General features: G+C 42.5%; 1 protein-coding gene, 1 long non-coding RNA gene and 1 pseudogene across 3 annotated transcripts in view; 2 read left to right on the forward strand and 1 right to left on the reverse strand.

Moving 5' to 3' along the window:
• Positions 1–14,319, reverse strand: part of LOC110501576 (kelch-like protein 32) — a 43,180-nt pseudogene extending 28,861 nt beyond the window's left edge. Inside the window, exons 1-2 of the transcript XR_016486661.1 lie at positions 14,088–14,319; positions 1,834–1,931 (exon numbers count right to left, since the gene is read on the reverse strand). The product of XR_016486661.1 is annotated as a kelch-like protein 32 (transcript). The remainder of the gene's footprint in view (positions 1–1,833; positions 1,932–14,087) is intronic.
• Positions 1–21,930, forward strand: part of LOC149985105 (uncharacterized) — a 234,921-nt gene extending 212,991 nt beyond the window's left edge. Inside the window, exon 3 of the long non-coding RNA XR_016486669.1 lies at positions 21,821–21,930. This is a non-coding gene — a long non-coding RNA (uncharacterized LOC149985105). The remainder of the gene's footprint in view (positions 1–21,820) is intronic.
• Positions 21,931–23,078: 1,148 nt separating this feature from the next.
• LOC110490056 (calcium homeostasis modulator protein 6) lies at positions 23,079–27,234 on the forward strand. Its single transcript, XM_021563186.3, has 2 exons — positions 23,079–23,777; positions 24,793–27,234. Exons 1-2 carry the CDS (start codon positions 23,232–23,234, stop codon positions 25,228–25,230), a joined length of 984 nt encoding a protein of 327 aa, XP_021418861.2. The 5' UTR covers positions 23,079–23,231; the 3' UTR covers positions 25,231–27,234.
• The last annotated feature ends 17 nt before the right edge of the window (positions 27,235–27,251 follow it).

Raw genomic sequence — 27,251 nt, forward strand, 5'->3', positions numbered from 1 at the left:
GGACAGGTCACCACAGGCTGAGAGGCAGAGTCAGTATTATAATATGACAGGCAGAAGTGTGTGTGTGGAGGGGAGGGGTTGACTGCCAACACACCTGCCAACATGCTGCCCCACCAAAGCTCAGATCAGCAATGCCAAACCAAGGTTGGTCAGAGGTTAGTTAGCTCACCACATATACTACAGTTAACACTGCAGATGGCATTGCAAACTCTAAGAGCAAAATGAGTCACACCCGATTACAAAATGCTGGAAACTTTAGTAGGGCTGTGTGTATGATTCACTTGTGTTCGTGTGTGTATGATTCACTTGTGTTCATGTGTGTGTGTGTGTGTGTATGATTCACTTGTGTTCGTGTGTGTGTGTGTGTGTATGATTCAATTGTGTTCGTGTGTGTGTGTGTGTGTGTATGATTCACTTGTGTTCGTGTGTGTGTGTGTATGATTCGCGTGTTTGTGTGAGTATGATTCACGTGTGTGTATGATTCGCGTGAGTGTGTATGATTCGCGTGTGAGTGTGTATGATTTGCGTGTGAGTGTGTATGATTCACTTGTGTTCGTGTGTGTGTGTGTATGATTCACTTGTGTTCGTGTGTGTGTGTGTGTATGATTCACTTGTGTTCGTGTGTGTGTGTATATATTCACTTGTGTTCGTGTTTGTGTGTGTGTGTATGATTCACTTGTGTTCGTGTGTGTGTGTGTGTGTGTCTGTATGATTCGCGCGTGTGTGTGTATGATTCGCGCGTGTGTGTGTATGATTCGCGCGTGTGTGTGTGTGTATGATTCGCACGTGTGTGTGTGTATGATTCGCGCGTGTGTGTATGATTCGCGCGTGTGTGTGTATGATTCGCGTGTGTGTGTGTGTATGATTCGCGCGTGTGTGTGTGTGTGTATGATTCGCGCGTGTGTGTGTATGATTCGCGCGTGTGTGTGTGTATGATTCGCGCGTGTGTGTGTGTATGATTCGCGCGTGTGTGTGTGTGTATGATTCGCGCGTGTGTGTATGATTTGCGCGTGTGTGTATGATTCGCGCGTGTGTGTGTGTGTATGATTTGCGCGTGTGTGTATGATTCGCGCGTGTGTGTATGTATGATTCGCGCGTGTGTGTGTGTATGATTCGCATGTGTGTGTGTGTATGATTCGCGCGTGTGTGTGTGTATGATTCGCGCGTGTGTGTGTGTATGATTCGCGCGTGTGTGTGTGTATGATTCGCGCGTGTGTGTGTGTATGATTCGCGCGTGTGTGTGTGTATGATTCGCGCGTGTGTGTGTGTATGATTCGCGCGTGTGTGTGTATGATTCGCGCGTGTGTGTGTATGATTCGCGCGTGTGTGTGTGTGTATGATTCGCGCGTGTGTGTGTGTATGATTCGCGCGTGTGTGTGTGTATGATTCGCGCGTGTGTGTGTGTATGATTCGCGCGTGTGTGTGTATGATTCGCGCGTGTGTGTGTATGATTCGCGCGTGTGTGTGTATGATTCGCGCGTGTGTGTGTGTGTATGATTCGCGCGTGTGTGTGTGTGTATGATTCGCGCGTGTGTGTGTGTGTATGATTCGCGCGTGTGTGTGTGTGTATGATTCGCGCGTGTGTGTGTGTATGATTCGCGCGTGTGTGTGTGTATGATTCGCGCGTGTGTGTGTGTATGATTCGCGCGTGTGTGTGTGTATGATTCGCGCGTGTGTGTGTGTATGATTCGCGCGTGTGTGTGTGTATGATTCGCGCGTGTGTGTGTGTGTATGATTCGCGCGTGTGTGTGTGTATGATTCGCGTGTGTGTGTGTATGATTCGCGTGTGTGATTCACGTGCGTGTGTGCGTATTCACCAGTTTACAGATTTACCTGACACAAGGTTCAGATGGCATGCTCCCGGAGAAGGAGAGAAGAGGTGGAACAGTATTCTGTGATTCCTTAGGGCTGCAGTTACTTCCTGCATTAGCCTGGAAAGAGAAACAGATAAGGCAAATTTAAATCAATCCATTTGGATCAATTAACTGCTAACCCCTAATACAAAGCAGACCGAAAGTCCACTTGAAACTGCGAGGCACTTCAGGTTAAATTAATAGAATGAAGCAAAGACACATTGTGAATTAACAATCAGCCAAAAAAGACCACGACCTGAGCATCCTACTGACTCTCTGTGGTTAAGAATATTTTTTTACATTTATTTTACCTTTATTTAACCAGGTAAGCTAGTTGAGAACAAGTTCTCATTGACAACTGCGACCTGGCCAAGATAAAGCAAAGCAGTGCGACACAAAGAACAACACAGAGTTGCACATGGAATAAACAAGCGTACAGTCAACAACACAATAGAAAAAAAAAAAGTCTATATACAGTGTGTGCAAATGGCGTGAGGAGGTAAGGCAATAAATAGGCCATTGCAGCGAAGTAATTACAATTTAGCAGATTAACACTGGAGTGATAAAAGAGCAGATGATGATGTGCAAGTAGAGATACTGGTGTGCAAAAGAGAAGAAAAGTAAATAAAAACAATATGGGGATGAGGTAGGTAGATTGGGTGGCCTATTTACAGATGGACTATGTACAGCTGCAGCGATCGGTAAGCTGCCCAGATAGGTGATGTTTAAAGTTAGTGAGGGAGATATAAGTCTCCAGCTTCAGCGATTTTTGCAATTCGTTCCAGTCACTGGCAGCAGAGAACTGTAAGGAAAGGTGGCCAAAGGAGGTGTTGGCTTTGGGGATAACCAGTGAAATATACCTGCTGGAGTGCGTGCTACAGGTGGGTGGTTGTTATGGTGACCAGTGAGCTGAAATTAGGCGGAGCTTTACTTAGCATAGACTTATAGATGACCAGGAGCCAGTGGGTCTGGCGATGAATATGTAGCAAGGGCCAGCCGACTAGAGCATACAGGTCACAGTGGTGGGTGGTATAAGGGGCTTTGGTAACAAAACGGATGGCACTGTGATAGACTGCATCCAGTTTGCTGAGTAGAGTATTGGAAGCTATTTTGTAGATGACATCGCTGAAGTTGAGGATCGGTAGGATAGTCAGTTTTACTAGGGTAAGTTTGGCAGCGTGAGTGAAGGAGGCTTTGTTGCGAAATAGAAAGCAGTTTCTAGATTTGTTTTTGGATTGGAGATGTTTATTATGAGTCTGGAAGGAGAGTTTACAGTCTAGTCAGACACCTAGGTATTTGTAGTTCTCCACGTATTCTAGGTCAGAACCGTCCAGGGTAGTGATGCTAGTCAGGGAGGCGGGTGTGGGCAGCGAACAGTTGAAGAGCATGCATTTGGTTTTACTAGCGTTTAAGAGCAGTTGGAGGACAAGGAAGGAGTGTTGTATGGCATCAAAGCTCGTTTGGAGGTTAGTTAACACAGTGTCCAAAGAAGGGCCAGGTGTATACAGAATGGTGTCATCTGCATAGAGGTGGATCAGGGAATTACCCGCAGCAAGAGCAACATCATTGATATATACAGAGAAAAGAATCGGCCAGAGAATTGAACCCTGTGGTACCCCCATAGAGACTGCCAGAGGTCCAGAAGCCCTCTGATTTGACACACTGGACTGTCTGCGAAGTAGTTGGTGAACTAGGCGAGGCAGTCATTTGAGAAACCAAGGCTATTGAGTCTGCCGATAAGAATACAGTGATTGATAGAGTCGAAAGCCTTGGCCAGGTCGATGAAGACGGCTGCACAGTACTGTCTTTTATCGATGGCGGTTATGATATCGTTTAGTACCTTGAGCGTGGCTGAGGTGTACCCGTGACCAGCTCGGAAACCGGATTGCACAGCGGAGAAGGTACGGGGGGATTCGAAATGGTCAGTGATCTGTTTATTAACTTGGCTTTTGAAGACGTTAGAGAGGCAGGGCAGGATGGATATAGGTCTATAACAGTTTGGGTCTAGAGTGTCACCCCCTTTGAAGAGGGGGATGACCGCGGCAGCTTTCCAATCTTTGGGGATCTCGGACGGTACGAAAGAGAGGTTGAACAGACTGGTAATAGGGGTTGCAACAATGGCGGCGGATAATTTTAGAAAGAGAGCGTCCAGATTGTCAAGCCCAGTTGATTTGTTCAGGTCCAGGTTTTTTTTTTTGCCAAGAGGGAAGTATGGCCATCTGTACAGAAATGCTCATTGACATTTTTTATTATCATACAGCGGAGCAAAAAGTATTTAGTCAGCCACCAATTGTGGCAAGTTCTCCCACTTAAAAAGATGAGAGGCCTGTAATTTTCACCATAGGTACACTTCAACTATGACAGACAAAATGAGAAGAAAAAAAATCCAGAAAATCACATTGTAGGATTTTTAATGAATTTATTTGCAAATTATGGTGGAAAATAAGTATTTGGTCAATAAACTTTTATCTCAATACTTTGTTATATACCCTTTGTTGGCAATGACAGAGGTCAAACGTTTTCTGTAAGTCTTCACAAGGTTTTCACACACTGTTGCTGGTATTTTGGCCCATTCCTCCCTCCATGCAGATCTCCTCTAGAGCAGTGATGTTTTGGGCAACACGGACTTTCAACTCCCTCCAAAGATTTTCTATGGGGTTGAGATCTGGAGACTGGCTAGGCCACTCCAGGACCTTGAAATGCTTCTTACGAAGCCCACTCCTTCGTTGCCCGGGCGGTGTGTTTGGGATCATTGTCATGTTGAAAGACCCAGCCACATTTCATCTTCAATGCCCTTGCTGATGGTAGGCTTTGTTACTTTGGTCCCAGCTCTCTGCAGGTCATTCACTAGGTTTCTAAACGGTTCACCCGAAATGGATGAAAATACCTTCAAATTAAAGCTGACAGTCTGCACTTTAACCTCATAGTCATTGTTTGATTTCAAGTATAGAGCCAAAAGAAGAACAAATGCTTCACTGTCCCAATAATTATGGAGGCCACTGTCGGGGCGAAGCCATATATGTCTTTTCTGCAATTCCGAATTCAACCCCACCTTGAGAATTTCTCAACAGACCATGTTGCTCTCAATTATGAGAGGACAAAGGTTGCAGACCAGACTGTTGAATCTTTTAACCATCCCACGTGGTTAAACTCTTAGACTATCGATACCGACAGAATAAGAACAAGTCTTTGATATGAATTACTAGTCTGCAGCTAGGAATTCGGTATCATTGAACGCAAAGACCGACAACCTCCGAAACATCTATCCATAACGACATGAATGAATGTCACTCTGAACTATCCATTCTAACCACGTCAGAGGGCGGACAAACTCTCCAACAGAAACAAACTTTTCAAGAGACTCCGACGACACACTGAGCGTAAATATATATATTGATTGCAATTGTTCCCGAATGAGTGAGCATTCATGTGCAAAGGATTAGCATTTCAATTGTTATAATTATCAACTGTATGTTGTCATCTCAGTCGACCCCCACTTCCCTTTTGTACACCAAGCCGCGATGCCGGTTTATCCCACTAGGGAAACTTCGTTATCATTTCCTTGTAACTATCTACTGTTTGTTTATGCATTTCTGTGAATTACTTGGTTAGTAAATAAATCATTTTAAGACAATTGATATTTGGATGACTCATCGTGAAGACTGGGTTCGTGCAGATAACCAACACTTTACGACGTTTGGAATGAGACTAACGTGAGGTAAAATAAAGAATAATTCATTAAATCAGAAGACTATTGATCAGATATGAAAATATCTGAAAAGTTATATTAGGGAAATTATAACTTTGTAATCTGAATATTTTCAAAAGAGGCTTCAGATTAGGTGAACCTGCAACCACAGCATTTGTACTTCATTTGTCATGAGATCCTCTTTAAGCTTTACAGTAATATGGCGCTGAATATATACAGTTGAAGTTGGAAGTTTACATACACTTAGGTTGGAGTCATTAAAACTTGTTTTTCAACCACTCCACAAATTTCTTGTAAACAAATTATAGTTTTGCCAAGTCGGTTAGGACAACTACTTTGTGCATTACACAAGTAATTTTTCCAACAATTGTTTACAGACAGATTATTTCAGTGTATCACAATTACAGTGGGTCAGAAGTTTACATACACTAAATTGACTGTGCCTTTAAACAGCTTGGAAAAATCCAGAAAATGATGTCATGGCTTTAGAAGCTTATGATAGTCTAATTTACATAATTTGAGTCAATTGGAGGTGTACCTGTGTATTTCAAGGCCTACCTTCAAACTCAGTGTCTCTTGCTTGACATCATGGGAAAATCAAAAGAAAATCAGCCAAGACCTCAGAAAAAAAATGGTAGACCTCCACAAGTCTGGTCCACAAGGTACCACGTTCATCTGTACAAACAATAGTACGCAAGTAGATGTTGACCGATTATGATTTTTCAACACCGATACCGATCATAGGAGGAGCAAAAAAAGGCGACACCGATTATTGCCAGCCTAATCTCAGGAGTTGATGGGCTTGAAGTCAAACAGCGCAATGATTGAAGCACAGCAAAGAGCTGATGGCAAATGCAGGAAAGTGCTGTTTGAATGAATGCTTACGAGCCTGCTGCTGCCTACCACCGCACAGTCAGACTTCTCTATCAAATATCAAATCATAGACTCAAAATGAATTAATATGGTCAAATCTGGAAACTATCATTTCGAAAACAAAACGTTTATTCTTTCAGTGAAATACAGAATCGTTAAGTATTTCATCTAACGGGTGGCATCCCTAAGTCTAAATACTGCTGTTACATTACACAACCTTCAATGTTATGTCATAATTATGTACAATTCTGGCAAATTAATTACTTTGGCAGAAAGAAATGGTCTTCACACAGTTCACAACGAGCCAGGCAGCCCAAACTGCTGCATATACCCTGACTCAGCCTGCACAGAACACAAGAGAAGTGACACAATTTCCTTAGTTAAAATAAATTAATGTTAGCAGGCAATATTAACTAAATATGCAGGTTTAAAAATATATACTTGTGCATTGATTTTAAGAAAGGCATTGATGTTTATGGTTAGGTACACATTGGTGCAACGACAGTACTTTTTTAGCAAATGCGTGTGTTAAATCATCACCTGTTTGGCGAAGTAGGCTATGATTCGATGATAAATTAACAGGCACCGCATCGATTATATGCAATGCAGGACAAGCTAGATAAACTAGTAATATCATCAACTATGTGTAGTTAACTAGTGATTATGTTAAAATTTATAGTTTTTTTATAAGATAAGTTTAATGCTTGCTACCAACTTACCTTGGCTCCTTGCTGCACTCGCGTAACAGGTAGTCAGCCTGCCACGCAGTCTCCTCATGGAGTGCAATGTAATCGGCCATGATCGGTGTCCAAAAATGCGAAATTAATCTGCCATTCCGATTAATCGGTCGACCTCTATACGCAAGTATAAACACCATGGGACCACGCAGCCGTCATACCACTCAGAAAGGAGACGCGTTCTGTCTCCTAGAGATGAACGTACTTTGATGCGAAAAGTGCAAATCAATCCCAGAACAACAGCAAAAGACCTTGTGAAGATGCTGGAGGAAACAGGTACAAAAGTATCTATATCCACAGTAAAACGAGTCCTATATCGACATAACCTGAAAAGCCGCTCAGCAAGGAAGAAGCCACTGCTCCAAAACTGCCATAAAAAAAGCCAGACTACGGTTTGCAACTGCACATGGGGACAAAGATCATACTTCTTGGAGAAATGTCCTCTGGTCTGATGAAACAAAAATAGAACTGTTTGGCCATAATGACCATCGTTATATAAGGAGGAAAAAGGGGGACGCTTCCAAAATGAAGAACACCATCCCAACCGTGAAGCACGGGGGTGTCAGCACTTCAAAAAATAGATGGCATCATGAGGTAGAAAAATTATGTGGATATATTGAAGCAACATCTTAAGACATCAGTCAGGAAGTTAAAGCTTGGTCGCAAATGGGTCTTCCAAATGGACAATGACCCCAAGCATACTTCCAAAGTTGTGGAAAAATGGCTAAGGTGTATGTAAACTTCCGACTTCAACTGTACATCAACACCTCCCCCGTAGACATTCCTGTCTTTTTTATAGATGTTATATCCTTGTATTCCTACTGCTGTATCATCGAAGGTGCTATAAAAGTGAGTCTCAGAAATGACTAATACTGAATATTAATAATATCTAAGATTAGCTGTGCCACAAATTTCATGAGCTTTGTTTGAGGCTACATACATCATCAGTGCGCGCAACAGAACAGTGTACTGTCTACACTCAGTTTGTTGTTTTAATGAAATTGTTTTCTTTTAAATCATAGCTAAAGTTTTTATTGCAAATGATTCCGGAACGCGGTTAGCCTTTAAGGCTGGGACTGCAAGTTTGTGTTCCGGATTCCTGTTAAGTAGCAGTTAGCCTGCTTCGTTTTCCTGATGGCTATCAGCTAACGCTAGCAGTGCTAGCCCACTGGTGTTTTTATCCACAGCTGGGTGTGAAATGATTTCCACACAATCACAAGATGAAGGTAAGGAGTAACTGAAAACTGGGACAGGGATTTGTCTGCACTAAATGCACCACCATCAAGCAGCTTAGGGAAGAGATCCTCCGACTGCTCGCTAGGCTGCGAGAAAAGGATTGCCTGCTTTCTAAGTACACAAACTTGCTGTAGCCCAGACAAACCGAATCTCATAATCTCATAAATGTCTCATATAGCAAAGCTGTCAATGAGTCGGGCGGAGTTGATCTGCCCCAATGCAAAGGACAAATGTTAAGCTCAACTCCGCATCCCATGGGAGACTAGACACTCACAAGGCATAGGAGATAGGGAAGGCAGTCTGGCCACCCTTCATCTATCCAAGAAGATCAAATCCAGCTATCATATATATGGCCGGCTTGAGATGGACCTACCAGCCCCGGGAGTCAGCATGGATCCTGGGAGTATACCACCAGCCGGTGGCCACCACAGTTCAGGAGGTTTCTGACTCAAGACAGAAGCGCCATCTTCCACCTTCCTAGGGTTTCCCACGCCATCGGAATTTTGTGATTACGATCTTGTCTCATCGCTGCAACTCCCCAACGGGCAGGCAAAGGCGAAGCTCGAGTGATGCATCTGCAGAAACATGACCCGCCAAACCACGCTTCTTAACACCTGCTCGCTTATCCCGGAAGCCAACTGCGTGTGTCGGAGGAAACACCGTTCAACTTAGGACCGAAGTCAGCCTGCAGCCTGCAGGTGCCCAGCCTGCCACAAGGAGTCGGTAGAGCCCGATGTGCCAAGTAAAGCCCCCCCCGGCCAAAACCTCACTTAACACGGGCAACCCTGGGCAAATTGTGCGCCGCCCTATGGGACTCACGGTCACAGCCGGTAAGGACACAGCCTAGGATCGAACCCCAGGCTATACGGACGCCGATGCAGTGTCTTAGACTGCTGCGCCACTCGGGAGGCCCACTCACGTAGGTTTTAACAACCTGCTTTAGGCGATCTGAGGAACTGAGGGAGGACTACAAATATATATATTTATAACACCACGCTAGCACAGGGCCACCTCCCGTGCTATCGGAGGGGTTCGGAACATTTCAGCTGACTCGTTGCTCTAAACGAGTACCTGAAGAAACTTTGCAATGACAGGAATGTCTCCTTTTGTGGCAACTTCGATTTGCTGTGGGAGCAATCAGCAGTTTTTAAAAAATAGATGGGATTCATCCTAACCACAGGGGTTCCAGGATTATTTCCAGTAACATCACAAACTGTTTTAGAGACTGACTGACAGGGTCTGGTAGTGATCCAGTCCTCCCTGTCAAAATAAGCAGCAGAGGACTTGGAAAGCATATCAACTCCTGTAGAAATGGCACTGTAGTTATTGTGAGTAACCTAATTTATGTTCCTCTACCGCCACCTTCTGGTGAGTTTATACAAATTGTCATATCCTACCATTCTGATCGATTGGAGAATGACAGAAAACGTGGCTGTAATTTTCATAATTTGGCTGTTATTCCATTGGTTACCTGTCCCAGGGACAGAGTGGCCTACACTCACTGAATATGGAGCTTTTAAAATGTTAGAGCAATCACTAGTAAAACCTTTCTCGTGAATTGCATTACTGAGCGCAAAGTTGATAGCCATGTTTTTGTGAGAAACATGCGGTCTTCAGACTGTAGTGCCGCTCTTATTGAAGCCTCCCCGCCAGACTACAGCTTTTTATACTACCAGAAAAGGGAAAAGGGTGGGGGGACAGCCTCTATTTTTACTAATATCCTCAGCTGTAAGGAGATTTCATTTGGTGACAGTCTTTTGAGCATCATTCTATACTGTTTAAATGTCAGCCACTAGTGCTGGCTATAACCCTGTATAGGCCAGCAGAGTACTGCCCACTTTCTTTACCTATTTCTCTGAACTATTGTACTTGGGAATTATGATAAAATCATTGTTTGGCGATTTTAATATTCACGTTGACAAAGAGACTGAAGGCCAATTAATTTATTCATCTTTTGAGCTCTATGGACTTCATCCAACAAGTTATTGGGCCCACCAATAACCTGTGGACATACTCTGGACCTGGTTTTTTTACCAAAGGGCTTTCTATTGACGTATCCTCTATTGTTGAAGTTGCTTTATCTGATCACCACTGTGCATTTTTTACTCCCTTGTTGCCCATAGCACAGGGTAATAATGAACGCATTATTAAGAAACGCTATCTTACCTCTGACGTTGCTACAGATTTTACTGAGTGTATGAACAATACATCATCACCTATTCTGCCTTCCTCTTGTGATAATTTAGTTGATAACATCAATAGCAAATGAAGGGCAACCATTGATGCCATAGCTCCAGTAATGTTGAAAAAGGCCACATCGAAATGGAGAACCCCTTGGCTGAGAGGCAACAAATAATTTAAAGAGAAATTGCAGAAAAGCAGAGCGGAAGTGGCGAATGTCAAAGTTGCAGGTCCACTATGATATTCTGAGAGAGCAACTTGGCATATCTAACAAGGCAATTGGAAATGCCAGACGGGCTCAGGTTTCTAGCTTGATCACTAATAATCAGAATAATTTGTGCACTTCTCGACCATTGACGGCCTGATATATCCTACAAGCCTGTGAACTTTCCTCCACATCTAAATGTGATAAGTTTGCAGCATAGTTCAGAGATAAGATAAGAAACGTTAGGCTGGAAATCCAGACCTGATGAGAAGTTTGATGATATGTGCCCTAGCCTACCATGCAAAGGCACTGTGGAGTTATTTTCCCTGGTTGACACGACATGCTCAGGAAAGTGATATCACAGCTTAAGCCTTCTACCTGCCTTCTTGATCCTATCTCCACCACCCTCTTCAAAAGTTTTTAATTGCATATCTGAAGTTCAAGCTACTGTTAATCCGTTCCTGTTCACATGCACTTTCCCCAATGCACTAAAAACTGCTATTGTAAAACCCCTTCTGAGGAAAGAGTAATCTAGATTCTTCAGCTCCAACTTCCATCTCCAACCTTCCATTTTTCATAATTCTGAAGAAATTGGTTTTCAAACAGCTAAGTTATTTAAGTACCAACTGTATTTTTTTTTTAAAATCCTATCTGGTTTTCATGCCCACCATAGCACAGACATCCTTAGTTAAAGTGGTAAATGATCCTAGAGCCAACACAGATGCCAAAGTCATTTTTCCAACAATTGTTTACAGACAGATTGGATTTAGGTGCTGCGTTCAACACTGTTAACCATGATTTCCTTCTGGACAGAATGGAGAGGTGGGTTGGCCTCTCTGGTCCAGTTTTAAATTGGTTTAGGACCTATTTAACAGGTTGAGAGTTTGTCACCCTTGGTGAACATAACTCAGAGAAAATAGATATCACGTGGCGTTCCACAAGGTTCAATTTTGGATGCGATACTGTTCAGTTTATATATGTTACACTTGGCAGCATTATAAGAAAGCATGGCATTGATTTTCACTGCTACCCAGACGATACACAACTTTACATTTCTGTGTCACCAGAGCCATTTCTATCTCAGGCTGATACATCCATGATTTTATTACAAGCAGGCTTAACTACTTTAAAGCTCTCCTGTCTGTTCTACCCAAGAAAGCCATTGGTTAACTGCAAAACATACAGAATGCCACACACATTACACCAGTTTAAAAGTCTCTGCACTGGCTGCCTGTGAGTCTTAGAATACATTTTAAGATGATTCTATTGGTTTTTAAAATCAACCCGCAATTGTGCACCCCATTACATGTCAGACATGCTTTTGAGTTATGTACCCAGTAGGTTGCTCAGGTCCTCAGGCACTGGCCTTTTAACTATTACCAAAGCCTAGGACCAAGAGGCATGGAAAGGCAGCCTTTAGTTACTATGCCCCCAGCCTCTGGAATAACCTGCCAGAGAATCTGAGGGTGGCTGAAACTGTGGACACATTTAAAAGAGACACGCCTTTTTGGCTTTGATTTTCCTTAGGGTACTTTTTTTCCAGTTTGCCTGTTTTTCTTGTTATTCTTTTTTTACCCTCTTATGTTTGTTGTGTAGCAAATATGTATATGAGCCAACTTTAACCCTTTCCTGGGTAGCTTATGTAAAACTGAACTCATCATTATAATAGGCTGTATTTCTAATCATTTTATTTCTCATAATAACAAATTCTATTTCTGATTTTTGTTGCAGATAATGTTCAGCAGATGCCTTTTCTGGTTGAGTTCAGCTGCAGCAGGGTGCTCTATTCTTCGTGACACTTCTGCATAGATGTCTTGCTGGACAGTTGGTCTCTTCTGACTAGGGTGTTTTCCTGTTAGTATGGATGGGTAGTGAGGTAAGGGGGTGCTGTCCACTCTGGAAGGGGCCCGATGTTGTAGGGTGGAGCTGACCTCTCTGGAAGGAGCCTGGTGGTTTAAGGTCGAGCTAGCCTCTATGGAAGAGGCCCGATGGTGCAGAGTGGCTGCTCTAGATGGGGCCGATGGTGGAGCTGGCCTCTGTGGATGTGGCCCGGTGGTGTAGAGTGGTGCTGATCTCTCTGGGTGGCTGATGGTCATGATCTTGGAGGATGTATGGCAGAGTTCCTCTTATTTTGGTTTTTGCTTTGTCCCAGAGCAGTTTCTTTCAGTTTCCTAGCAAAGACCTTGACACCTGTTTTTTTCAAGTGTACTTGGCCATACATCAGCTGGGGGTGAATATCAGTGGTGGTTCTTTAGATAAACATTGTCCAAGAGAGCACTACCTCTAAAGAGCTCAGCTTTGTTGCTCTGAATAATGTGGAAGGGCACATCTCCATGTGGCATTAGGGTGGACATACTGATTTTGGCTGCTACATGCTGCATTGCAGGAGCTACATGTCCTCTCACTGCCATCAAATCATTGTTAAATCATGTTAAATGCAAGAGTCATGGATTTACATAGGCCTACAATACTATTTGGTCTGTAATGTGAAATCACATGTTAGATGGTTTGTTGTGTGTTATGGATTACATTGAGGTAGGATACGCTATGCATTTGTGATAATTTAATGATTCTTTGAGAGCCTCAATTTTGGCCCTGCCATCAAGATTTCTGTCTACACCATGACCTTCAGATGCATGGTCACAGGCACCAAGAGAAAGAGAGAGAGGGGATACTACATTACACATCTGTCCAGTCCAATTCCTGCCTTTTATGCTGCTCCAGTGAAAATGACACTTCTAGTTTTTCAAGCTTTGGACAAGTAGCTTAGGCTAGATACATGTTAACCTACTTTGCTGTACCACACGTTATTGCCAAACATAGTGTCCATACATAACTCGCGAATTGAACGATGTTTGATGGTTAACATGATATGGCTGTGTTTACACATGGATAACGTAGTCTACAATTTACATCGCATGAGAAGCACGCGCGGTAGATTAGACAGAAGCAGTCTGGTGGTGGTGAGAATATAATCAGTGCGCTCTCGCCTGTTTCAACCGAGGAGTCCGCAGACCTTGGTCATTCACTATCACTTTTAAATCTCAGAGCTGTCAAAGGTTTCCTAGCAACAAGGCAGCGGATCGTTCAGCCGTGAAGAAGAAAAAAAAACATGGGGTATTTGGGATAAACTCCAGTCTCACCAAAGTGTCCTGACTGCATAAACCTAGTCTCCGACTTGACCCCCCAAAAATATTGCCCGGTATAAATATGCCCTTCTTGCATTTAATAACCATCCAAACCATGTATGCAGTAATATTCTCCTGATGTTGCACACCAAACGAGCTACCCACCTCATATGACTGTTCTCTGGCCCTGTCCTCTCAGCGGTTCCGTTTTGTTGACAATCTGTTTTCTACCATTTGATATCCGTTTCTGTTGCATTTGTGGTGAGCAGTTGAAACGAGTGCTGAATACCAAGTTAGTCTGCGGTTTTACAGTCCGTTGTATTGGACACTTGAGATGGTTACATTGTGTTAGCTAAATTGTCACATTCAAACCCCGCCTCTTGATATGGTCACATGCATTGAGTCGTGTGGTATACAGCGCCATCAAGTGATGGAATTGTTGTATGAGTACGTCTAGTAGGTTATATTTTATTATACACGTAAATAGGCTAGTGCTAGTCTATGGGCCCAATCGAGAAATGGGTGGCATGATCCCAGTTTGTGCTCTTGATTTGATTCTATTTTTTATTTGATTTTTACCATTTAAAATACATGAAAATGTTCAACCAGGCAGATACATTTACCAACATTGCCAATGATTATATAGACAAAAAAAGTAAATACTTCAAATCAAATCAAATGTTTTTTGTCACATGCGCCGAATTCAACAGGTAGACCTTACCGTGAAATGCCTACTTACAAGCCCTTAACTCTATTTCTTGAACTGCATTGTTGGTTAAGAAAATATTTACCAAGTAAACTAAAGTAAAAAAAATTCTAACATTTCTTAGCAACCAGGCTAAGAAATGGGGCCTATCGAAATTGGTAAGTCTTTGAGTCCAATACAACATTCACTGCAGTGAGTATTTGTATAGTAAGGCCTATGCTAATTACCAGTTTATTTTGTCTCCAAAATAATGTCAACCCATAAAATACTTATTTAGCCTAGAACTATGTGTCGGGAGAATGAGCTGACCGCCCGGCCTAGAGCTGGCCAAACTGAGCAATCGGGGGGAAGGGCCTTGGTCAGGGAAGTGACCCAGAACCTGATGGTCACTCTGACAGAGCTCCAAAGTTCCTCTGTGGAGATGGGAGAAACTTCCAGAAGGACAACCATCTCTTCAGCACTCCCCCAATCAGGCCTTTATGGTAGAGCCACTCCTCAGAAAAAGGCACATGACAGCCCGCTTGGAGTTGTCAAAAGGCACCTAAAGGACTCTCAGACCATGCGAAACAAGATTCTCTGGTCTGATGAAACCAATATTGAACTCTTTGGCCTGACTGCCAAGCGTCACGTCCGGAGAAAGACAGGCACCGCTCATCACTTGGCCAATACCATTCCTACGGTGAAGCATGGTGGTGGCAGCATCATGCTGTGGGGATGTTTTTCAACAGCAGGGCCAGAGAGACTAGTCAGGATCGAGGGAAAGATGAACGGAGCAAAGTACAGAAAGATCAATGATGAAAACCTGCTCCAGAGCGCTCAGGACCTCAAACTGGGGTGAAGGTTCACCTTCCAACAAGACAATGACCCTAAGCACACAGCCAAGACAATGCAGGATTGGCTTCAGGACAAGTCTCTGAATGTCCTTGAGTGACCCAGCATGAGCCTGGACTTGAACCAGATCGAACATCTCTAGAGAGACCTGAAAATAGCTGTGCAGCGACACTCCCCATCGAACCTGACAGAGCTTGAGAGGATCTGCTAAGCTTGTAGCGTCATACCCAAGATGACTCAAGGCTGAAATCGCTGCCAAAGGTGCTTCAACAAAGTACTAAGTAAACTGAAAACAGTACATTTGCAAAAATGTCTAAAACCTGTTTTTTGCTTTGTCATTATGGGGTATTGTATGTAGATTGACGAGGGGGAAAAAATTACAATTTAATCCATTTTAAAATAAGGCTGTAGCGTAACAAAATGTGGAAAAAGTCAAGGGGTCTGAGTACTTTTAGAATGCACTGTAGCTAGGTTAGCTAGCTAGATTATTCATAGCTAAAAAATAATAATATTTTTCCCTGGAGTGGATCCTTAACTGCCTATGGACAGACCCCAGCCAATTTAAGTTAGTCTTTTTTTATCATTTAGCTAGCTAGTTCCTGAGCATTAACCTCTTATTCTTCATCTTATGTGGCATTGTTTTTACTGTCTGTTTCTGCATTATCCACAGGGTAACTGTCAACTTGTGAGTCTGAAAATGGACACAGTATAAGGGCACAAGGCGAGACCCAAATGCAGACGCAGCAGGAAGATGGTAGAGCTCCGATATTTATTATAATAAAGGGAGTAGGCAAAGGCAGGTCGGGGACAGGCGAGACTTCATCAACCAGAGTCCAAACAGTACGGGACGAAAGGCAGTCTCGAGGTCAGGCCAGGCAGGGGTCAAAAACCAGATCTGAGTCCAACAACCGTACAAGGGGAAAGGCAGGCTGGTAGTCAGAACAGGCAGAGTGGTCAGGCAGGCGGGTTTGGAATCAAGACAGGCAAGGGTCGAAACCAGAAAGACTAGAAACAAACAGAGCCTGGGAAAAATAGGAGCAGGGAAAACTGCTGGATGACTTAGAAAACAAGACAAACTGGCACAGAGAGACAGGAAACACAAGGATATATACACAGAGGATAATAAGCAATACCTGGAGGGGGTGGAGACACACAGGAGGTTAAGGAATTGAAAAATGTTATGTTTGGAGGGATGTGACAAAAGGAAGTCTGACTGCACAACCGATTGGCAAGCATACTGCAAATTGAGAAATCATGTGACTAAACGGAATAAAAAAGAAGAAGAAACTACACTACTGTATGAAACAAAGATAAATGACATAAAGGATGATAGTAAAAAATCTTTGGAGCATCTTCAATGAAATGTTGGGAAAAAAGGCAAACTCAGCTCCATCATTCATTGAATCAGATGGCTCATTCATCACAAAACCGACTGATATTAACTACTTTAATTACTTTTTCATTGGGAAGATAAGCAAACTTAGGCATGACATGCCAACAACAAACGCTGATAGTAAACATCCAAGTATATCTGACCAAATTATGAAAGACAAGAATTGTAATATTTTGAATTCTGTAAAGTGGGTGTGGAAGAGGTAAAAAAAAAAGATTGTTTTCTATCAGCAATGACAAGCCACCGGAGTCTGACAACTTGGATGGAAAATGACTGAGGATAATAGAGGACGATATTGCCACATCTTCAATTTAAGCCTATTAGAAAGTGTGTGCCCTCAGGCATGGAGGGAAGCAAATGTACTTCTGCTACCTAAGAATAGTAAAGCCCTCTTTACTGGCTCAAATAGCCGACCAATCACTGTGTTACCAACCCTTAGTAAACTTTTGGAAAAAATGGTGTTTGACCAGTGCTATTTTATAGTAAAGTCATTGAAACTGGCTTTCAGCATGCTTATAGGGAAGGACATTCAACAAGCACAGCACTTACACAAATGGCTGATGATTGGCTGAGAGAAATTGATAGTAAAAAGATTGTGGGGGCTGTTTTGTGGGACTTCAGTGTGGCTTTTGACATTATCGATCATAGCCTGCTGCTGGAAAAACGTATGTGTAATGGCTTTACACCCCGTGCTATACACCCCAACTCACTGGTCACCATAGCAACACCCACCCGTAGCTTGCTCCAGCAGGTATATTTCACTGGTCATCCCAAAATCCAACACCTACTTTGGCCTCCTTCCCTTCCAGTTCTCTGCTGCCAATGACTGTAACAAATTGAAAAAAAATCACTGAAGTTGGAGACTTATATCTCCCTCTCTAACTTTAAGCATCAGCTGTCAGAGCAGCTTACCGATGCTGCAGCTGTACAAAGCCCATCTACCAACTACCTACCTCATCCCATGTTCGTTTTAGTTTTTCTTTTGCACACCAGTATTTCTACGTGCAAATCCTCATCTGCATAATCTATCACTCCAGTATTAATTGCTGAATTGTAATTACTTCGCCACTATGACCTATTTATTGCCTTACCTCCTTCCTTCATTTGCACACACTGTATACAGATTTTTCTATTGTGTTTTTGACTGTACGTTTGTTTGTCCCATGTGTAACTCTGTGTTGTTGTTTTTGTCGCACTGCCTTGCTTTATCTTGACCAGGTCGCAGTTGTAAATGAGAACTTGTTCTCAAATGGCCTACCTGGTTAAATAAAGATTAAATAAATAAAAAATATATATAAAAAATATTGTGGATAAAAAATTACCTGTCTAACAGAACACAGAGGGTGTTCTTTAATAGTAGCCTCTCCAACATAATCCAGGAAGAATTCTGAATTCCCCAGGGCGGCTGTCTAGGCCATTTACTTTTTTCAGTCTTTTACTAACGACATGCCACTGGGTTTGAGTAAAGCCAGAGTGTCTATGTATGCGGAAGACTTGACACTATACACGTCAGCTACTACAGTGACTGAAATGACTGCAACACTTAACAAAGAGCTGCAGTTAGTTTAAGAATGGGTGGCAAGGAATAAGTTAGTATTTCAAAAACTAAAAGCTGTCTAGGCCCCTTACTTACTGAAATCATTCACTAAACCCTAAACCTTGACTAAATCTTGCAATAAATTATGTGGAAATTGAGGAAGTTGAGGTGACTAAACTGCATGGAGTAACACTGGATTGTAAACTGTCATAGTCATAACATACTGACACAACAGTAGCTAAGATGGGGAGAAGTGTGTCCATAACAGTGCACTGCTCTACCTTCTTAACAGCACTATCAGCAAGGTAGGTCCTACAGGCTCTAGTTTTGTTGCACCTGGACTACTGTTCAGTCGTGTGGTCAGGTGCCACAAATAGGGATTTAGGAAAATTGCAATTGGCTCAGAACAGGGCAGCACGGCTGGCCCTTGGATGTACACAGAGAGCAAACATTAATAATATGCATGTCAATCTCTTCTGGCTCAGTGGAGGAGAGATTGACTTCATCACACTTGTATTTGTGAAATGTATTGTTGAAGGTACATGTTGAAAGCACCGAGCTGTCTGTTTAAATGATTAGCACAGAGCTCAGACACCCATGCATACCCCACAAGATATGCCACCAGAGGTCTCTTCACAGTCCAGAACAGACTATGGGAGGCGCACAGTACTACATAGAGCCATGACTACTTGGAACTCTATGCATCATCGGGTAACTGATACAAGCAGTAGAATCAGATAAATAAAACAGATAACAATACACCTTATGGAACAGCGGGGACTGTGAAGCAACACAAACATAGGCACAGACATGCATACACACACAGGATAACATACGCACTATACATACGTACACATGGATTTTGTGTTATAGATATGTGGTGGTGGAGTAGGGGCCTTAGTGTGTTGTGAAATCTGTTATGAATGTGTTGTAATGTTTTAAAATTGTAGAACTGCCTTCATTTTGCCAGAACCCAGGAAGTGTAACTGCTGCTTTGGCAGCAGCTAATGGGGATCCATAATAAAAACAAAATACAAACACCAAATCGGATTTGTGTGTGTTCAGACAGCAGTAATTTGCTGACATGACTATGCTAGTTGTCACAGTAATGATGGGTGTGAGCAGTGGTGTAGGCTGATTGGTGGTGGTGCTTGTGCTTCCTATCGCTAAGAAGTTATGTAGCAAGCTAAGGTGACAACAATACCTGCCATGGACGTTTCCCAGCTGCTTTAAATGTTCAAAATCATAGAGTAAGAACACTTTTAAAGCTTCAAAGGATAAGATGATCCAACTTTCAAAACAAGTCCGTTTTGGCTAGCCACAGCAGTCTAGCTAGCTAGCTAGGTAGATGTTTAGCTTTCTACCACATTCACTAATTTGTTTGTAAACAATTAACAAGCTTGTTAGCTACCATGTGTTCTTGTCAAAATGGTCAACAGAGTAGCTAGCAAGCAACAAGATTTGCCAAATAACATTCTAAAAACCACTTGAGAGCCAATAAATTAGATTTCAATATTTAGACAAGTCGCACGGCTATGAATCAGTCTGACTTGAATATCCGATTCCATGTGCTTTCTGGCTGTTCACACTGCAGGAAAAAGAACAGATTTAAATCAGATATGGACTAAGAGTAGTACATGGCCATTAAGGCCAGATTGTTCTTCAAGATGTCTAAATGTTCATAGATGATCCGCCGGGTAAAATAATAATCAATGTCAGTTGGCTTTTCATAGCCGAGCATTCAAAGGCTGAGAGAGAGAGAGAGAGAGAGAGAGAGAGAGAGAGAGAGAGAGAGAGAGAGAGGAGCATCATGCCTATAGGGCACATGTCCACCTGTCCCCTCAGATTTGTCCTATTTAAATATATATAGACGTATTATCAGGAATCAAAGTAAGACCCAGATGCGGACTGTCGAAGTAACAGTGTTTATTTTAGCAACAGGGGCAGACAAAGACAGGTCAAGGCAGGCAGGGGTTGAAGATCCAGGTTAAGGCAAAGGTACAGGACGGCAGCCGGACTCAGGGTCAGGGACAGGCGGAGTTCAGTAATGCAGATGTGGAGCAACGGTACAGGACGGGAGGCAGACTCGGGGTCAGGGACAGGCAGAGAGGTCAGGGGGGGTACAGGGTCAGGACAGACAACGGTCAAAAATCAGGAGGACGAGGAAAGGGAGGCTGGGATAATGATAGGAGCTGACAGGGAAAACCGCTGGTTAGCTTGAACAAACAAGACAAACTGGCAAGAAACAGTCAGAGAACACAGGCATAAATACACGGGATAGTTGGGAAGAAGGGCGACACCTGGAGGGGGTGGAGACGAGCACAAGGACAGGTGAAGCAGATCAGGGCGTGAGACATTCAAACAGTACCAGTCAAAAGATTGGACACACCTACTCATTCAAGGGTTTTTCTTTATTTTTACTATTTTCTACATTGTAGAATAATAGTGAAGACATCAAAATTATGAAATAGCACATATGGAATCATGTGGTAACCAAAAAAGTGTGAAACAAATCTTTGTCTTGACGATAGCTTTACACACTCTTGGCATTCTCTCAACCAGCTTTATGAGGTAGTCACCTGGAATGGATTTCAATTAACAGATATGCCTTGTTGAAAGTTAATTTGTGGAATTTCTTTCCTTCTTAATATGTTTGAGCCAATCAGTTGTGTTGTGACAAGGTATGGGTGGTATGCAGAAGGTAGCCCTATTTGGTAAAAGACCAAGTCCATATTATGGCAAAAACAGCTCAAATAAGCAAAAAGAATGACAGTTCATCATTACTTTAAGACAAGAAGGGCAGTCAATCCGGAAAATTTCAAGAACTTAAAAGTTTCTTCAATTGCAGTTGCAAAAACCACCAAGCGCAATGATGAAAATGGCCACAGGAAAGGAAGACCCAGAGTTACCTCTGCTGCAGAGAATACGTTCGCTAGAGTTACCAGCCTCAGAAATTGCAGCCTAAATAAATGCTTTACAAAGTTCAAGAAACAGACACATCTGAACATTAACTGTTCTGAGGAGACGGGGGAATAAGGCCTTTGTGGTCGAATTGCTGCAAAGAAACCACTACTAAAGGACACCAATAATAAGAAGAGACTTGCTTGGGCCAAAAGCACGAAGAATGTCCATTAGACCGGTGGAAATCTGTCCTTTGGGATGCTAAGTCCAAATTTTAGATTTTTGGTTCCAACCGCCGTGTCTTTGTGAGACACAGAGTAGGTGAATGGATGATCACTGCATGTGTGGTTGTCACCGTGAAGCATGGAGGAGGAGGTGTGATGGTGTGGGGGTGCTTTGCTGGTGACACTGTCAGTGATTTATTTAGAATTCAAGGCACACTTAACCAGCATGGCTACCACAGCAATCTGCAGTGATACGCCATCCGATTTGGTTTGAACTAAGTGGCATTATCATTTGTTTTTCAACAGGACAATGACCCAAAACACACCTTCAGGCTGTGTAAGGGCTATTTGACCAAGAAAGAGAGTGATGGAGTGCTGCATCAGATGACCTGGCCTTCACAATCACCCGACGTCAAAAAGATGAATGGAGCAAAGTACAGTACTAAGAAATCATTGATGAAAACCTGCTCCAGAGCACTCAGACCTCAGATTTGGGTGAATGTTCACATTCCAACAGGACAACGTCCCTAAACACACAGCTAAGACAACACAGGATTGACTTCAGGAAAAGTTTATGAATGTCCTTGAGTGACCAAGCCAGAGCCCGGACTTGAACCGGATCGAGACCGAAAATAGTTGTGCAGCAATGCTCCCCATACAAACTTACAAAGCTTGAGAGGATCTGCAGAGAAGAATGGGAGAAACTCCCCAAATGCACGTGTGCCAAGCTTGTAGCATCATACTCAAGAAGACTCTCGGATGTAATCGCTGCCAATTTGGGCTTCAACAAAGTACTGACTAAAGAGTTTGAATACTTATGTAAATATAATATTTATGTATTTAAAAAAAAAAAACATTTCTAGAAACCTGTTTTTACTTTGTCATTATAGGGTATTGTGTGTAGATTGATGAGGGGGAAAAAACAATTGAATCAATCTTAGAATAAGGCTGTAACTTAACCAAATGTGGAAAAAGTCAAGGAGTCTGAATACTCTCCGAAGGCATTGTAAATATTGTTTTATTTCTCTGTAATTCTACTAGCCACCTAGAAATGTTATGAAATTGGCTTTCGCTAACCCAGATAGGTTCTCAATCTACCAACCTCTTAACTAGCTACCAGGACATCAATCAAGTTAGCTAGCTTGTCTAACTATCTTAGCTGGCATGCCTGCTGGCAAGGTTGGTAGACTTTCTAAAAGCAACCAATTACTAAATGCACTGAATAAGACTCACCTTCCTTTCCATCTTTTACCCAGAATTGAACAGCGATGCAGAGAAGCATATTTTGTTTCTTTAAAAAAAAATAGACAGCTCAAGAGCTGTGCCTAAGATATGCAGAAAAAATAACATATATTTTTTAATTAAGCATAAAGATTATGCCTCTAGATTGCAAGAAAAAAAATATGTTTCAGGTGTTTGAAAAATGCTAAATTCTCCAATTTATAGATGTGGGGCAAGCACCCATCCAGACCACCCCCCTTCAGATTTTTGGGGCGCATGACAACCTGGGGGGCTGGTCTGGGAAATAATAGAATACCCTCATTGTATCATCCATAAATAAACTGTAGCCTAGTGAAGTGACTTCATGTTTACAACATCCTGAGTTGGAGGCGCGCCGGAGAGGACTGGAGAACTGAAAGTATAGCTGTCAACGTCAATTTATATGCTCCCATGACTTGCTATCAGCAGAAGTACCTGTGAGTCCTGTGCGCCTGGAATGATGGATAAGTTCAAAACTGTTCTTAACATTTTTCAGAAACAGCAGACTAGTCTCGGGTTTGGTTTAGTTGCGTTGTTAACTGCAGGCGGGGAACAGATATTTTCGTCAGTGGTGTTCAAATGTCCTTGCAGCGGCTGGAACTTTTCCTACGGCATGGTGTTTCTCTTAGTGCCTGCTCTGGCACTGTTGGTGTTAGGTTACATCATGAGCAATAAAACATGGAAATTGTTTACAGGTTTGTGTTTACGCAAATCCAAATTTTGTAATTTTAAATATGTTTGCGCCAGTGGAGTGGTCTTCTTTCAGATCACCACGACAGCAGCAGTTGCACCTGTCAGTTGGATTGCAGTCGCTTTGCTCAATGGCAATTACTTTGAATGCGCCATGACTGGCGTCAATGTAACGGTTTTCACAAACCACCTTTGCGATGGAAAGAGTCCGCAGTGCCAGGATGAACTTTATAAATTCCCCTGCGGGAGAGCAACCCACGTGCCCCAATCCGACAGCAATGATGTGCTGGCAACCATCCGCGCTGAGTCGCAGGTGAGATAATATTCACACTAATAGAACCAAGTTATGGTTTGAATTATCTATTTTTATCATATCTTCTTTGCCCCATTTTACTCGCTTCAATATGTTTTAGTGGGCTATCCTTGTTTTTGTCGACGGCCTGTTGGAGTGTAGGTGATTAGACTGACAGATTTCTGCTAACGTTAAATGACACCACTGGATGTGTTCTGACAGCTAAGGGAGGTTTAATATATTTAAAACGGACATTATGAAGTACACATTTTTGCTTTGAAGGCATTTGTTGCATCGCATTTCATTTGGAAATGCCAACATTAAAATGCCCCAAAGCAGAAGTGCCTCAAAGCATAGTCTACTTCCATTGTTATAAAATAGCAGTTATTCTTCCGCCTGACTTAGTTCCTGTATGACTTGTTGTCATTAATGTACAAAACTTCCCAGTGTTTCCCCTATATGAATTTATCAGTGACAGGCAGCAGCTGCTAAAACGTGTTCAGTGTAAATGTAAAAGTTTAAAACCAGATATAAAGTATGTAGAAAAGATAAGGCAGCCCCCATTGATTTTGATAGAATGTTGGAGTCACTCAGATAGCATAAGAACATGGCTCCATTACAAAATGTGTAGAATTGCAGAAAATAAGCTTTGAAACAGCTACATTCTTTCTCTGTGGCCAAGAGGAGGGCCTCTAAAATGTATGGTCGGAGATCGCACCATTGGACACACCCACTCCACCCTATGCTAACTTTGCCACCACTGCTGAAAAAAATCCGACAGGAAACACTGCTTCCTATGTGAAGAGGTGATGGTGGAATTGCTGACCAACACACACCTCTGAAATGAATCTACCGTTCCATATACAGTATGCTTCCCTAATACATTCTCCTGCTACCTGCTATTTTTATAGATATGGTTTGAGTTTGAGCAGTACAGTGTACTGTATTATAACTGTGACATTAACTCAGGCATTCCAGGTAAGGAGTTAAGCAGAATAGTTCAATATTGTGTTGAATGTATTGGTTTTGATTTCAGGTCCTGGGTTGGCTACTGATTGCCTCCATCATGGTCTTTAACCTCCTGCTGACCTGTGTTGCCCGGTGTAACTCCCCAGTCAGCTACCTGCAGCTGAAGTTCTGGAGGGTCTATGCCCAGCGGGAGAGCGACCTGCTGGAAAGCTACACGGCAGATCACGCCGAAAAGCTTGCCGAGAGGAACCTGAAGAGCTTCTTCCAGCAGACGCCTCCAGAGCCTGTCACGACCCCACCTAACCGGGCATGGGAGAAGATCTCGTCCCTCTACAGGTTCAGCACCAGAGACCACTACTACAGCATCCTGCACAAGTACGTGGAGATGTGCCACAACCCAGCAGAGGCCAGGGCCCACAGGATGTCATCTGTCAGGTCAGACGGTCCAGACACTGCTAATCCAGCCGTGCTCGCCTTTGTGGATGAGGGCAAGATGATGCTGTGAATGGGCATGCATATGATCATAGGAACAGCATCACTATCATGACCCTATCTGTAAGCATCCTTATTTTTATCATCAAAGTCATGACTCATTATAGAGGATTATTGTCAGCGTTCTAATCTTCGTCATCATCGTCATCATTATTGCTGTGCATCAGGGGATTTTTCAGTAGAAAGACGAATTACATCTGATTAACCACTCTCAGGTCTTCACTTGAATAACAATACTTCCCAATTTTATATTGTTACTTGAAAGTTCACTCACTGTATCACGAGTGCTGCTTGCAGCTTTTTATTTGAAATTCTATGCTCAGAAGGGATTTTAAAAATATATTTTTTTTTATAGTTGATCATACTTTCTTTCTCTTCTCTTCTACTTTTCTTTTCTCTTTAGTATTTTTATGCTCCTCAGACTTGACCTACATCCAGGTGGTCTGTGGTATTAAACAGGAAAAGCATGGTCTTGTTCTATGAAATGGGGCGGCAGGTAGCCTAGTGGTTAGAGTGTTGGGCCAGTAACTGAAAGACACTGAATCCCCGAGCTGACAAGGTCAAAATCTGTCGTTCTGCCCCTGAACAAGGCAGTTAACCCACTGTTCCCATGCTGTCATTGTAAATACAAATTTGTTCTTAACTGACTTGCCTAGTTAAATAAAAAATAAGGAGCATATTTACTTCCTGTTAGCTAGTGCACTGCAAAATACATTCAAGTAAAACCCTGTTGCCAGTGTATATGTAGCATCTTTATGACGGTAACCCACAAGAATATTTAGTTAGACCTTACAAGCTTGGTCTCCAACGTATTTCTGCGTTATTGTTATTTATATTATTGCACTGTAGACCGAACATTGCCACGAGTGAACTGCGATGAACATCAGCTCTGAATTGAATAATAACTCAGCGAAATGGTTAGATCCGTATCTCTGTGTAAAGCTTAAATGTGCTGCATCGGTATCAGAAGTCTTATGGTACTATCGTGTGAGGGCAATGGGAGTTGTTGTTGGATGAGCATGAAAGTATTCACTTTAAGTATGAGGATAATGCAGCAATTTGGTCCAAAAGGGGAAAGTAGAGACTTTTTGAAAGGGAACACGCTATGTTATTGCCACAATGTCACTTCACTCACTGTCATTCGGGAAGCGAGTCCTGTGCCTCGACTTTCTTTCAAACACCTTTTCACCTCCACCTGCACCTCTGATTACGTCACGCTCACAGTATCTCATTTCTGACACCAATGCAAATGAATTTGAGGTAACGGGTCCACAAAGCTCTGAAGACTAACATATACCTTGATAAATTGGTCATTAGGGTAATTTTTACATTTTGTGACAAGATACATTTTGATTTAGTACATTAGGTACCTGATGTGGCTAGTCCAGCCCTGTTAAAAGCTTCTCTGTGGGAGAAATCAATGCACTCAGAGCCTTTTAGGGTGAGGATATTATAGCTTCACCCTGTGGGAATTGTAGAGCATAGAAACTCATCACAGCCTTCTATAGGAAATGGGAGAGGAAACTCTTCTGTCTCCCAACCACTGACTCAGAACACGTGTTTGATCTGCCCATTTCTCCTTTTTCTGAAAAAATGGTAGGTCTTATGCAAGTCTAATGTAATGTCTAGCTAGCTATATGATTGTCTATAAAACTGTGCTCTGTGTTATATTTTGGGGTATGCATGATATGCATCTGCGTGAGGTTCCATAGCTCAGTATTAAAATTACTGTTGATTTCCATTTCATTTTGCAACTGCTAATGAATGCAGTGCAGCCTTCGTGCCGAAATACCACATTGCTTTGTGTGTGTGTGTGTTTAAGCGTGTGCGTGTTTGTGCATGTAAGAGAAAGGGAAAACGAAAGAGAGGGCGAGAGAGAGAGCAAAGGGTGATTTCATATACTGTATAATGTTGTATCTGGCTCAAGCTGTATGTGAATTTAATACAGATAATAAATTGTGTTGCTGAAATCACTGTGCTGCTCAAATAACTATGAAATAAATCTGGTTAAAGTGAAGTTAATGTTTGTTGTTT

The sequence above is a fragment of the Oncorhynchus mykiss genome, chromosome 2, assembly GCF_057628025.1.
Source record: "Oncorhynchus mykiss isolate SJ-2025 chromosome 2, ASM5762802v1, whole genome shotgun sequence".
NCBI lineage: Eukaryota > Metazoa > Chordata > Actinopteri > Salmoniformes > Salmonidae > Oncorhynchus > Oncorhynchus mykiss.

What these genes read in the sequence shown, in the direction of transcription:
- LOC110490056 (XM_021563186.3), top strand. Translation starts at nt 23,232, where the DNA reads ATGATGGATAAGTTCAAAACTGTTCTTAACATTTTTCAGAAACAGCAG. An exon ending in CCATCCGCGCTGAGTCGCAG is followed by an intron (nt 23,778 to 24,792) that starts GTGAGATAATAT and finishes TTTTGATTTCAG; the next exon opens with GTCCTGGGTTGGCTACTGAT.